Source organism: Miniopterus schreibersii, assembly GCF_964146895.1.
Source record: "Miniopterus schreibersii genome assembly, chromosome: 3".
In the NCBI taxonomy this organism is placed as follows: domain Eukaryota; kingdom Metazoa; phylum Chordata; class Mammalia; order Chiroptera; family Miniopteridae; genus Miniopterus; species Miniopterus schreibersii.
The window spans coordinates 84,399,729-84,414,226 of NC_138103.1; the positions used below are offsets into that span (position 1 = coordinate 84,399,729).

Below are 14,498 nucleotides of genomic sequence, written 5' to 3' on the forward strand. Positions count from 1 at the left end.
AACCGTGTCATGAATATCTTCCCTGCTCAAAAGTGTACAATGGGCCACAAAGAATGACTTTAATGGGCAGGGGGTGGGAGGGACATATTCCTGGATAATACGGCACCAGATTAAATAGAATAAACAACTGAGATGGGACAATTCAAATTAAGTTCTCAAGATGATAAAGAATTATACCATTCCCTTCATTCTTCAAACCCTTGCTTTGGGATAAGTAAGTTTAAATTTTTACCATTATATTTTGTAAAAATGATACATGCTTATAATGAAAGACTTATACAAGTTATACCACACAATCAGAAGCGGCAGAGCTAAGGCAGACTTAGAAAGTCATCTAGGCTCATCCTTTCCCATCTTAGAGGTGAATAAATTTAAAGAACAGTATCAAAATGCTGTTGCTATCTAAATAACATTTTCAAATGAGTAATTTTAAAGTCCTTACAGAAAGAGGCCATGTCATCAGGTAGCTCTCACCAGCATGACTAGCAAAGGGCAATCTTCCGTAACTCTGTGTCATAAGCAGTATCACAGAGAGTGGATGAATGGCAAAGGCCCACAAAAAGCTGTCCAACCCCTGCAAGCTTCACACTAATTAAAATAAACTAAAATACGGAAAATAATGTAGAAATGCCTATCATTTGCTGAGTGTATGCTATGTGCCAAGTTGTTTGATTCTGAATAATCTTATTCTGTGGATATGGGCATCATTGTTTTATAGTTGGGGAGGCTGAAGCTTGAAAGGTTAAATAACCAGCTCAAGACCACTCATCAAGAAGGTGGCAAACCAGTATTGTCCCCTAGAGTCTTCCTAACTCTAAACCCCACATCGGTTAACATCATGCCACACAGTATCCCAACCAGACCAGGATCAGCTACGCTCAATGTCATCTTCATGGGGAAATGCATTTCATGCCTGAATTGAGTATATCAGGAACAACCTTCCCCTAGGAAAGCTCAGTCAGCTGGAGGACCAGAAATCAGTAATATATGATACATATCTATCGAAAGTGGTGTCTCTCCAGATCACTCATGTTCTACATGCTCGGCTTTAGGAAACTTAGAAAATAAAGAAACCTAAGGAGCAAGTGAGGGTACAAGAGACTACAAATTAGAGAGAGAGAGAGAGAGAGAGAGAGAGAGAGGGAATCGTCCATAAATCATACATTCCTAAGCTCAAGTCTAATGGAATGGGTCTTTGTTGCTACTATAAGATGGATATGCATATGTATATGAACATGAATATGCATTTGTGTGTGTGTGTATACAGATATATATATAGGTATCTATCTATATATATATATATCTATATATATCAGTATGACTATGGACCTACACAACCCTCAGACCTACACACCTCCTTACTGCCCCCACTGGGGTCCTCTTCAAGCTCCTCTGCAAATCTACTCTCCGGGTGAAGTCATGAAATTCCCTCCCACCCCCCAGATAAAATTGTGTCCTATCTTTAAAGGCTTTGCTTATAAAAGTATAGTAAATACAACCATTTAGACCCCACCATCATTTCCACCGTCACTTTAAATAGTTGTTGTCCCGACATTCAAGAATGTGATAGCAAATTTATGTTTCCCATCCTTCCACTGGGCTGTCTTGTTCCAGTTTCACAGGGAACCTGTCTATGAGTGATGCTTCAGTGTCCACAGGCCGAGCTGCACGGTCGCCTCACGCACCCACTCCAGCCACCCTACTTGCTTTGCTTTCCCTCCGTCACACTCCTGCTTCCACTGGAGCCCTGATGCCAGCTCCTCTTCCTTCAACACTCTTCCTCTAATGTCCCCAGGGCCAGTGCTCCGTGCTCCTTCAGGCCTTTGCGCACCTGTCCATCTCTCAGGAAAGCCTACCCCATGAGAGATCCCATTACATATCCTATTTAAAAATTTTAAACCTCCCCTACCCCACACACCCTTTATCCAGCTGTTTTTTCCATTGTGCTTACCAGCTTTTCACATACTACATAATTTATTATTTTACTATTTTTTTTCTGTAGCACCCACCCAAAAAATATATAAGCTCTACAAAAGTAAGATTCTTCTTTTTGTTCACTGATGTGTTCCAAGTGCCTATTCTGTGCCCCAGCACAGAGTGGGTTCTAAACAAATAGTCATGCAATAAATGAAGAAATAAAATATCTCACATAAATGCAATCTTCAATAAAATGCAAGGAAACTGTTACAACTAGAAGAAAATACTGCACAGGACCTTCACAACCATTCCTGCACCTGCACCTATGCCTGTGTACAACACTTTCCGTGTTATACTGACCTTTAATAAGGGTGAGAAACTCCTCATGCTTGACCCGGTTCCTCTGGATGTCAATCTTCAGGGTAAGCAGCAGGGTGAACAGGAGCTTGTGCTCCTCGTACAAGCCCCGGGCAGCATACTTATAGACCTCATAGGTCATGTGTTCAATGATATTAGCAATTCTCTTGCTGGTTATTGGGCTCTTGACAGACCTGGAGCAGAGAACATTGAAATCAGACTTAGCCCCCTGCCCTTTTCAATCACCCATAAAAACAATGTCTTGAATGGAGAATTAGTAACTTTGGAGGACCAATTCTTATTTTGTACACATCAAGGGTAAGACTTCTAAATCTAAAATAACAAGCATTCTCTCAACATGAAATAACGTAACAGAGTCCACAACGTGGTCTAAATCAATTTTACCCGCCGGGCGTTATCACTCAGAACAATGTCTTGGGAATTTTCTTGTTTAACAGAAACACATAAAACCACAGGAATCGATCAATGGATGAATAGTTGGTGGAGCTTTCTCTGAGCATACAATGACACATGAGACTGATTTGTTAACACACTAGTAATTGCGCTAATCTTGGATTTTTTTTTAAAATAAGACTCAACAAAGGTAAAGGAAATTATAAATGTAAAGTCATCACTCTAGCCCACAGATACAGAATTCAGCTTGGCTTCCCAAGCACAAACGCACCTGGCTAAGGAAAGGTCAAACAAGCCGAGAAACTGGCGGAGTGAAGTCTGATACATCTCGTTAACCAAGCGCATCTCGGTGATGAGAAAGTACAGGATGCTGCCCCGTGTAGCCACTGAAAGAACGAGAGTGAGATTACATGAGCCATCAGAGTGGAAAATAAATGACCCAGGCACTGATCAGCCTCAATTCTACAGGAAAACAACAGGTTTATTTTTATGCCTTATCAATGACTATGCATCAGCGATGAGAGTCTAGGGCGATGCTCATCCTATGTATTTAATTCTTACTTATAGGCTTTAAGTAGTTCGCTATTTGTATTTATCAAATGGTACTTCCCATTTTAGAATTTCCAGATCCCTTATAAATACCTTTTACTGTTTCTTTATAGGTAGAAAATACAACTGAAGGGATATCAAAGGTTTGAACATTCAGCAGGCTGTGTAGGCACTGGAAGGACCTCATTCTTAAGAGCCATGAAGAAGCTGTGCCTAACCTTGGCCTCAAGCTGGCAAAACAAGGCATCGAAAGGAGGATGCACCTGACACTCCACCAGTAGAAGATACTGTTTTGATTACTCTTCCAGGAGGAATGATAACTTACCAAAGGAAATTGAATTCTTTTAGCAGGTTCTTCTAGTAACCAATGAGCAACTCCAATTTTCAAATTGGTGGACAAGACTGAAAAGCTCTCATGATAAGGGAGAACTACCTTCCTAATACAAAGATTCAAGCAAAACACTAGCTTCTTGTTGCCAAATGATAAACAACTAGTGAACAGACCAAAATGTATGCATTAATTCCTCAGATTTCACTAACTTGTAGTCAGATATTCTTTTAAAATTCTCCCTTTCCTTTCTAGTTTAAAAATAAGTTCATAGGAACTTTAAAACATTTGCCAACTAACACGAATTATAAGCGCCTAGAAAATTAATGTCACTCGGCCGGGCGTGGCTCAGCGGTTGAGCATTGACCTAGGATCCAGGAGATCGCAGTTCAATTCTGGGTCAGGGCACACGCCAGGGTTGCGGGATCGATCCCCAGATCAATGACTCTCTCATCATTAATGTTTCTCTCTCTCTCTCCCTCTCCCTTCCTCTCTCTGAAATCAATAAAGATATTGACTGTTTTAAAAAACAGTCACTATAAAATATTTTCATCTCAATTTTACTGAATAGAAATGCCACAAAACATACATGGCCACCCCACTTCACACAGTCATTGGCATAGCATCCTTACTTCCTTCAAGTTTTCTAATTCTCATTTATTTCCCTCTTCACATCCCCGTGACATCAGTTCACTACCAGACTCACCAGGTCTGTATTCCTCTCGGGCTGAGTTAATTTGAATTTCTGTCTCTGCTGAAATTTCCAGCTTCTGTGTCACCTCTTCGGCCGTCTTTTTTGTGTTACCCAGCACGACAATGAGGCTCTCGTCTTCCACCAGGGACCCCTGGGTACTGGTCAGCCGGTAAAGCAAATTATCTTCCAGCTCCTTCATTCTTCTTCTGTTTGCAGTTACATCCTCCATAAGATGAGTTCTTTCTTTCTCCAACTCCTGTTAATTTGCATAAATGTGTTTTCTTCCTTAATTAACAACTACTGTTTGGCCATTCCTTACAATGTTGACCTACAGGATTACCCTCAAGCTCCTGTACTGCAGTTATCACATTTGACTGCAGACAGCACGGACATCAAAGTGAGAGGAGCAGAATTAATGCAGGAAAGAAGAACTGGTGGTGATGTGAAATTTGCTAAAAATATTACCAATATCTCCTTTACCAACTATTTCTTTTCCTAAAGTCAAATAATTTCTAAGTGACTTTGTGATTGCACTTAAGCTTGTTTTGAAGGTGACATATATTTGAAAATATATTGAAATGCATTTGGAGACAAATACATATGTCTCGGATTAAATACATTAATTTCTGCAGGAACATTTAAATTGAAAAACCTTCTTGGCTGAAAAGGTGCTATTTTCTCCAGGAGGAGACCTGTATCTTCCCTGAAAGACCATCACAGGCAGCTAGGGAGAGGATGACGTCAGGAGATGATTAAAGATGGGGCTGGGGAAGGGGGGAAGGAGAAAACGGCCAGGACACTGGACAAGCCAGGGGAAGCAAGAAGCCAGAGGCTGGGGGACAGCAGAGAAGACACGCTTCTGGCCACAAGTCAAACTGTATGTGAAAGTTATAGGAGATTGTTATAGGAGAGACTCTAATGCTGAAGCTAATAAAAGAACCAGAAATGAAACAATGAGTGAAAAGTATGTAAAAATCTAGCCATGTCTTGGTACCAGAAGCACAGACATGAAAATTCTCTGTAACTGAAAAACCATGATGTTAAAATAAAGGTTATGGTAATACAATTGCATTAAGGCAAAGAGCAAAGACCACTGGCCTCTGCTTTCTATTCTAGTCACTCACTCACTGACTGAACAGTTATGGTGGGCAGGACCCTACCAGGTCCCCAACTCAAGGTCTGAGCACAATGAGTCAGGTCTGGGAACATTCTAGAAAATTCCCTCTTTCAGCAAAACAGAATCTCTGAACTTACATCAATTCTTAATTCTTTGAGATGTGGCAACTCAAGCAAAACCTGCTCTTATTATCTTTGTTTCCATCTGTTATTTGGTTATATTTAGAAGCTTCCTAAGCAGTTATTTTAATTCATTTAGTCACTAGATAAGAATCTCAAATTTGAGGTAATGTAGAAATTAATACAAACAAGTGACATTTAAAAACTACTGGAAAATTTCTTTCCAAAAGCAGCTGCATATAATAAAAACACTCACACTATGGTTACACTAGGAAATACAGTGGTAATAAAATTAAAGGGAAAAACTTCAATTGTTTTTTATTGCCGTAATCCTAAATTTCACATGCTGGCATTATCATTTCTGAGTTCCGAAAGGTGAGCTTTATGAAAGTCCTCACCTGAAGAGGTAAGAGAAGGAACAGAGCAGGGGGAAGAGTGATGGCTTTGACATCAGAAAGACATGTTTGAATCCAAGCTCCCAGGATTTATTAACTACATGACTTTGGCCACGGTACACACATCTATAAGCCTCAGTTTCTTCATCTGCAAGATGGGCATAAAGACAGCCCAGAGGGCGATTGTGAGGATATTCCTATTAAAGCAGCTCAAACATCAACTGGATCATGGCAGCTGCTCAGAATGTGTCTCTTCCATTCTGTCCCCTCCCTTGATTCATTTCCCCCATGGATTTTCAGAAGGATTATAATGTCTATTTAGAAATGAGTAATTTGAAAAATAAAATCATAAGTTGGCACCAAAGAAATCATACTTTAGATTTCACATATCATCATAAAGCATAATGATGCAGCTGAAAGGAGATGGTAAGAGTGGAGAACTTTCTCATCTTGCACCATTGCTATGGATACGTGCTTTCGTGCCCGCTGCGAAGGAGAGCAAGGGCTGTCAAACCCAAAAACGGCACCAAGTCTTCCTGAGTCTTTTCCTGCATGACAATTTTTCTTCTGTCCATTCTTCCCCAGTTACATAGCCCCTGCCCTAACGAGGTCATTAATTATTCCTTGATGGACACTCTGACACACTTGGTCTCCCTGCATCACCCTTTTCTGCTCCTAGTCATTCAGGGGTCTCCCTCAGCTATTTGGAAAGGGCCCAAATTCTCAACACAGTTTGCAAAACCTGTCATGACCTACATTTCCAGTCTCATCTCCACTTCTGCACTATGGGATCAAGACCAAAATTATGTCTCCACGTTGCTTTAAAAACCATTATTAATAAAATAAACAGTTAATAATAATGCATACAAGAAGGGGCAAAATATTCCATTACTGATTTAAAAAGTAGTAAGTAAAAGCTTGAATATTATTGAGATTGTGTGGTCAATTTAATACCACTGTTAACATTATTTAAGTAAATCTTTTTATAATGTTTATTTAGAAATGAGTAGTTTGAAAAATTATATTGCCAAAGGTTTGAAATAAAGCTAAGCAGTACATTTCCCTCAAAGTTTGAAACTGATGAATAATATATACTCTAAAGGAAAAAGTACAATTTAAAGTAATATTTGGGGTTACAAAAGCGAAGTATATATTACATGGTACAAAAGTGGCCAAACACTAGAACATACAATGGTTGTGGGAAAAAGAAAGTTATCTTTGAAAGAAAATAGAACAATTGCTGCTGCTTGCTTTTCATTCAAGATTTAAAAATAGAAAACCTACTTTGGGATAAGGTTTGAGGCATATTTTAAATTGTATGACTTATTTAAACTTATTTCTGTTGATTACAACTTTAGGTCCACCAACATATAAAAAGATAGTTCTTTATCTAATTAATATGAAGGAGCAAAATTAATCAAAATAATTTTGTCTTTAATTAAAGCACCTTCCCTCAAAAGGGATTATCTCTTACACACACAGAGCAGTAAACATTTGTGCTCTGGAGTCTATATCCTAAGTTTACAATGTAAAATTTTTATATAAACTGTGAAAAGTATCCCCAAAGTGAATAAGAGAGCACAGCAGCGATTCAGCACAATTTCAGGGAACATACTATTTATTAATTAAATGATCAAAAAGATTAAGCAGCTCAACAAAGATGCAAATGAAAACTAAAATTCTTTGTGTACATAAACAACATCTGTAACCAAAGTTTTGAAATCAATAAAAGAAAATAGATGACAGCCTTTCAGAGTTCTCATTTCTAAGGTATCAGCCAGACTTTCATTCCCAAAGATTCTTTCTCTTCTGTACCTTACACTGGTAATTGAAATAGAAAGATTAAACAACAGAACTCAGAAACAGATTAATTTTTTTTCTCTACCACCAGTGAGCTAGTGATAACAATGTCTGTTTAGTGTCTTTATTAAATTACTTCCCATATCAGCTCCACCAGGTTCAGTTTCCTCTACCTCCAAAGGAAATAAATCATCCACCTGTCTGCTCATCCGGAATTCTAAACTATAATTACCCCTGAGGCTTTGTATTGCATGACCAGTAGAAGTTGTTAATTGATATTAGTATTTTTCTCCTAATACTACAAAGCGCTCTTTGAGTTTCTGATTTTTTCTCCAAGATCAAGGTCAGAGTGAGCCTAAGAGGTTGGGTTTTCTTTAAAGGAAAGTTGCTGGAGGGCTACTGGTTTGCAGCCTGCTTAAAATGGTCCCAATACATCACCTTCCGGTGACAACAGAAGGCTGTCCAAATCTACTCACAGGTACATCAATCAGGTCAACAATTGAATATGGCCTTGATGTGAACTTAAACAGCTCACACATTTAAAATGACTGCCTTGAAACACACAGAAAAGTGTAAAGTTGGTTCAAAAGTCTGCATTCATATGCTCTGAGATCTCCATTTGTTTCTAAGGCAAATAAACCTGCGGGTCCAGCAGGCTGTACAGCTGAGCATTCCTGAGACCAGGTCCCATGTGAGAAGGCTCCGCACTGCCAGTGTTCCTGGGACACTGGGAAGCTGGTGAAATCATGGAATCAAAGAATGGTCTTTCCTTTGCATCGTAAGCTACAGTTCCAAGCCACCTTTCACAAGAATCTACAGACCAGTGAAGGCACAACTCATACCAGCTGAAGATATTCACCATTTGTTTCGGACCCACACTCAAGGGATTGTCTTAGCTGCTTTCCAACGTCAACCTCCCATCAGTGGGATCTTCCTAGCTCCCAATACCCTCCTTGACTCTCTAACATTTTATATTGATATTTTATATTGATAATCACCTGAAAGTAATCACAGAGAGAATCAATGAAGTCAAAGGAAGAATTTAAACCTAAAAGAACTTTTTATACTGTGTCCACACGGCACAGACATAGGCTCTTCTCAACTGAGTCACCAGATTATAGGAAATGCCCTGCCAGCACCAGAGGCGACCTCAGAGCCTCTGCCACCACCCAGACTGGAGGGACGCGGCCATGGCAGCAGGCTCGGGGGTATAGTGAGAACAGAAGCTGCAAAATAACACGCTGCTGGCAGAACAGACGCTACTGAAAATCCACCAAAATTCAGTCCAGCAGGAGGGAGGCTCTGCTTTAGGGAGAAGAAAATACAGGTCACCTGTTGTATCACAATGCGGTTCAGGGTGAGAGACCCTCCACTATCAGAGGGAGTGAGTGTCACGTTACTCCGACCACACTCTGGGAGAGTCATTTACTGCGTGGCTGGAATGGATTCTGATAACGAGATGACAGTAAAGAAGTAATTTCTCAAGACATTCAACTCTCCCAGGAAGAAAGAAAAAGCCGGGCCCGGGACCCATATTGGCTTTTCAAAAGCTGTTTGAAGCCTTTTTTCAAAGAGCTTAAAGCGCTCCCGCTTCATCTCAAACCTCTGCCGCCACGTTTACGGCTCAGGGCTGGTGCTGTTTTGCTTTGTGGCAACCACAATCTGTCAGGCCAAATTATTTCTCTAAGGAGACTCTATTCATCTCAACTGAAGAGAAAGAAAACCAAGGGCAAGGATATTATTCACACTGCCATCAGAGCCCCTAACCTCCCCGAGGCAGTGCCACGGGTGAGAGCAGGGCCTACGACACCCCGTCATCTGGAGCCTGCCCCGAAGACAGCATCCCAGGGCTTCCTCGCAGCGCAGACCTTCCTCAATGGGACTCCAAAAATGAACAAGTACATATTTGGGGGGCTTTTTTGGGTTTTTTTAAATATATCTTTTTTTTTTTTTTTTTTTTTTTAAGTATGTTTTTACTGACTTCAGAGAGAGGAAGGGAGAGGGAGAGAGAGAAACATCAGTGATGAGAGAGTCACTGCTCGGCTACCTCCTGCACGCCCCACACCCGGGATCGAACCCGCAACCCGGGGAATGTGCCCTGACCGGGAATCGAACCGCGATCTCCTGGATTTCATAGGTTGATGCTCAACCACTGAGCCACGCTGGCCGGGCGCAAGTACATATTTTGAAGGTGTCATCACTTTGATAGCTAGTCTGTGGCAGATGTTCCAGCATTCATTCCTGCCATTTTTTATTTCCTGATATTTTATTTAAGGAAGGGCTCAAGCATGATAGGACAGACAAAAAAGGTAAATGTGATTGGAAGGACGGAGTCTAAAAATTTTGCCAGTTTAACCTAAGTAAATCTTTAGGTCAGTGTAGAAGATGCCATAAAGAAAACTAAACTCTTCATTGCTATTGGATCCACAAGAAAATCAATAGCAACTTTCAGAGCCCATCCAGTTTCACCAAAGCAGCCCTATTAAAATCCTCTAGATTTCTCTGCCTAACACTCCCATGTTCCCTAGAAAAATGCTGACTTACAACAAGGAGGTTTCTAAATTATTGGCCACATTTCACTGAGCATTAAAGTTACCCCATAAAATAGAAAAAAGAAAAAAAAGATCTAGAGTTATGCTTACAGAGCATAATTAAGCCAGTAGCTTCCAGAGGGTGCTCAGTGAAACTATCTTCTCACAACATTCACTCACCCGCTTTCTTAGATAACAAATAAGAACTAACGATGTTGAGTATTTTCTGAGTACAGCATTTTAATTTTATACCCCAAAAGCATAACAATGAATCAAGTGAAAGAAAAACCTAAACATGTACTAGAAAGCCGGAAGTCCACAGGTGACTAGAACTCACAATAAGACAAACTCTTCAGGAAAATAAAATAATATAAAACCAGAATAATTATGCTGACAACAGGACTGATATTCTCATAGTTGCACCATTTGTCTATATAAAGTCAATTGATGATATGTATGTGATTTATGAGATGCAGATGAAATATATTAAGTAGATAATTGGATTTAGGAATAAAATGGGGGAAGCTCAGTCCTATTACCACTTTTATTATATTGTTTTCATCAATGAAAGAACCACAGCATAATGCAGAAGAGGGGGTGGGCGTACTTCACTCACCTGCTTCTCTGTGAGAATGACTCTACCCAGTAACTGGTCTTCTAGACCCTTCATGGTGACAGTGAAGTCAATGATGGAGGTTCGAGCACTTATTTCAGGGGTATAGGCTGGGTTGGGCAGTTTGGTGGTAATGTAGAGTCTGAAACTATCCATCACATCTACTTCCTTGTCACTGACTTTCACCTTTTTTAGTTAAAAAAAAAAAAAAAAAAAGTTAAAAGTAATACAACAGAGATGCACCTGACTGTGTCTTTTTGTACAGGATCAAGTACTGCTTTAAACAATTATGTACCTGGAGATAATTTATGCTAAAAATGAAATGGTCCTCAGGCATTCAAGGGCTTCAAGCCACTAGGATGGGAGAGAGAGTGGGAGAGAGAGAGGGAGGGAGGGAGGGAGGGAGGGAGGGAGGGAGGGAGGGAGGGAGGGAGGGAGGGAGGGAGGGAGGGAGGGAGGGAGGGAATTCACAATATAAACCTTGCAACAAATACAGAATTTATCACCAAAACTGTTGTGATCATACTGCAGAAGTGAGACTCCCCACCCAAAATTTGGCTCAGATGTCTAGACTGATGATGTCACACATGTGCTAAAAGGATAGGAAAAGGTTTACTACTCACATAATGAGATTCTCTGGGGAGATTAGGGTAGGCTCCAAAGCAGGTCCAAAAAATCTCTTGAAAGGGTCAGGAGGGGCAGCTGTTTTAGGGTTTTGTGGTGGTGAGGGTCTGGGGCCGGAATGAGGGTTGAAAACATGGGTAGGGACAGGGGGTTGCTTGGTTTGAATTTCCACCAGTGCCAAAGGAGAGAGAGAATACCCAGACTTTCTTAACAGGGAGCCCAGATTCAGAATAAAAGGAGAGAGGAGCATGATGAGACTTGAAAACTGTTCAAACATCAAAATGGAGTCAGACTTCTTACCCATGAGAAGTAGATATTCCTAAAAGGACTACTCCTGAATATTTTAATCTGAACTCCAAAGTGTAGAAAAGCAAAGCAAATGCCTCTTCCCACCGACTCAAATTTGAGTTACTGCTTATCGAGATTTCATCTCTGTCCCATTTACCTGGTCTCATGGTACTTGTTCTGCACAGTTTATCAAAAGGTTTCACGTACCTTAAAGGTAGACCCAGTCTTAATGAAGTTCCTCTCCAAAACATTTTCCAGGGCTGGATCTAGTTCCTCCCCAACATCTTCGATCAGCAAGGGCCTTCCAAGAGAAAGACTGTCCTCCAGGTGGTTTCTGAAGTACTTGTGATTTAGAGATGTGATCTGGAAACCAGATCAAAATGTTGCCCTTGAGAGACGGTATCACGACGCAATGCACAGAGATAACTCAATGGAAGCTGTGCTTAAGTTTCTATCCAGGAGACAGATACAGAGAATTGGGATCCTTACTTGAAACCACACTTGGGAAGTGGTACAGAAAGCTTAAACTCTTTCGTTCTTTTTCTTAGCAAACCATCATTCCCCTTCACTGGGAAGCATAACACGGCTTTGTGTGGCAACGCTGCCTTTCCCTCTCCACCACTTTTGTGACAAATAATCATGGAATAATTATGAAGTGTCCTATAAAGTGCTGTTACTGAGTGTGATACAACTCCACCCTGCTGTTTATCAAAGGGAGTCTTAGGCCCTAACAGAAGAGAGTTTCACACCTTTGAAAGATGGCATTAGTAGAGATCAATACAAATGGAAATAATGCAATTTTTAGAAGTTATTTCTAAATATTAATATCTAATATTACTTATCATTTTGTAAGGTACATAAATGTTGGATCATTATGTTGGACATCTGAAACTAACATAATACTGTATGTCAACTATAATTATAAACTAATAAAATAAACTAATAAGTAAACTTTAAATGAACTGAAAACAGCTCTGAAAGATAAATAAATGGATAAAATTATTTCTACATATCAAATATTTCATTATTCTTGGATACTTGTTGATGTAGGGCAATAAAACTTGACTAGTAATATAAATATGCCCAAACCAAATTACCTGGAGTTCATTTTGGCTTTCTTTATTTTTAATCCAGATCTTGCCTTGAGTCTGTGGATCGATTAACAAAGGATAGCGAGATGCCTTTGTGACAATAATTCCGTTCTGAATGGACAGGTCATCATTTGGCAGGCCTTGGAGGTTCCATTCACTAATTGTGGGGGCATCAATCAACATCTCATTGAGATTCAGATTGTCTGCAAATGGAATTTCCCGGGCTTTCATTTCCTTCTGCCAGTCATTTAACAGCAGATTGCGAAATTCTTGGTTAAATGGACCAGAATAAGACAGAAAAGCCGTAGCCAACAATACATCCCCTAAAATGAAAAACAAAACACCACTGAAATACTTTATGATTAGCCTTATACTTGTGTAGAATATTAAAAATGAGAAAAAAAAATTCTTTTAAACTAAATTCCAGAAACCAAATTGTAACCACATGTTGTTGTGTCTTAATGAATAAGCAGTAGTTTGGTTCATTGTTAAGCAGGGTCCAAATGGTCCACCAAGGATTGGCTGCTATAATTAAGAATTAGAGCATTTTGACTCTTGTTGGATGTGAGAGGATGACTTCTGAGTTTTAAGATACAAAACTTGGAAGAAAGAGCCTCCATTCAAAGTGACCTTGGTCAATATCACCATTCACTCATAGGAGAATTCAAAAGGGTCCTTACAATAAGAGGTTTAAAGGTCATTGACACATCTAATAAGGATTGCATAGATGTCAAATCAATGTTCATTCTTCTGAAATACTGGAGACACACACACACACACACACACAGAGATCTTTAAAGTAATCGAGATTAAAGCTTAAATCTGCTAACTCCCTATAAAAGTCAACACATAACGTTGGTAATAAATGAACCTACATACCTACAAGTCTTTTAGTTTGTGCAGCAAACTCTTTACTTTGCTCTGTCCATCTTTCTTTTTCTCCTGCCAAGCCACCGATCAGCACGGAGGCAGTCTGCATCTTATGTCTGCACCGCTCGGCATCTTCAAGCAAGGTCTAAAAGGGGTCAAAACCAGGAGAAAACTTTGTTCAGGTAAATGCAGCCTCTGGCTCAAAAATGCAATTTAAAACATTATATATTATCTGCCTTTCTGAGACATGTGAGCCATTCATTTCATAGAAGGCCTAAGACTCAATTCCCATGTGCCTGTGTCTGCCCAAGCCTGTCTTTAAGGCACTCAGATGGATTCCTCATGTGGGGCTGAGTTACTTGGTCAGACCCTCCCTAAATGTTAATAACTGAGAGATCATGGAAATTTGCATCATTTATGATTTCTCTATAAAGGAAAGTATAGATAAAATACAAGCATACATGCTAATATCATAAAGCACAAAAAACAAAGAAATACGTATCCCTATTTAAAATTATAACAATTTCTCATGTTAAACATCATTATTGCTTTATCTACAGCACATCTCCTTTCACTCTTAGTGAAACTTCAGATTATCTTCAGACTGTGGTGTTCTCAAGTCCCTTCACAAATTCAGCCACACTTGACTCAGCAGGTCCCTCCCTGCTGCTCCTTGAGTCAATAAAAGACCTTTAACCTGACTTTCACAAACTGTTGCCACTGGGTGCTTAGTTATTAAAAACAAATGGTTCTGACTCTCTGTGTTTAAGAGACAACAGCTAATTCTACTC

General features: G+C 39.8%; 1 protein-coding gene across 1 annotated transcript in view; it reads right to left on the minus strand.

Annotated features, from left to right (window-relative positions):
• Window positions 1-14,498, minus strand: part of DNAH5 (dynein axonemal heavy chain 5) — a 165,414-nt gene that overhangs the window by 24,703 nt on the left and 126,213 nt on the right. Inside the window, exons 62-68 of the mRNA XM_081133505.1 lie at window positions 13,717-13,852; window positions 12,844-13,160; window positions 11,954-12,109; window positions 10,838-11,020; window positions 4,272-4,515; window positions 2,960-3,074; window positions 2,278-2,468 (exon numbers count right to left, since the gene is read on the minus strand). Coding sequence (XP_080989631.1) covers window positions 2,278-2,468; window positions 2,960-3,074; window positions 4,272-4,515; window positions 10,838-11,020; window positions 11,954-12,109; window positions 12,844-13,160; window positions 13,717-13,852 — 1,342 coding nt within the window. The remainder of the gene's footprint in view (window positions 1-2,277; window positions 2,469-2,959; window positions 3,075-4,271; window positions 4,516-10,837; window positions 11,021-11,953; window positions 12,110-12,843; window positions 13,161-13,716; window positions 13,853-14,498) is intronic.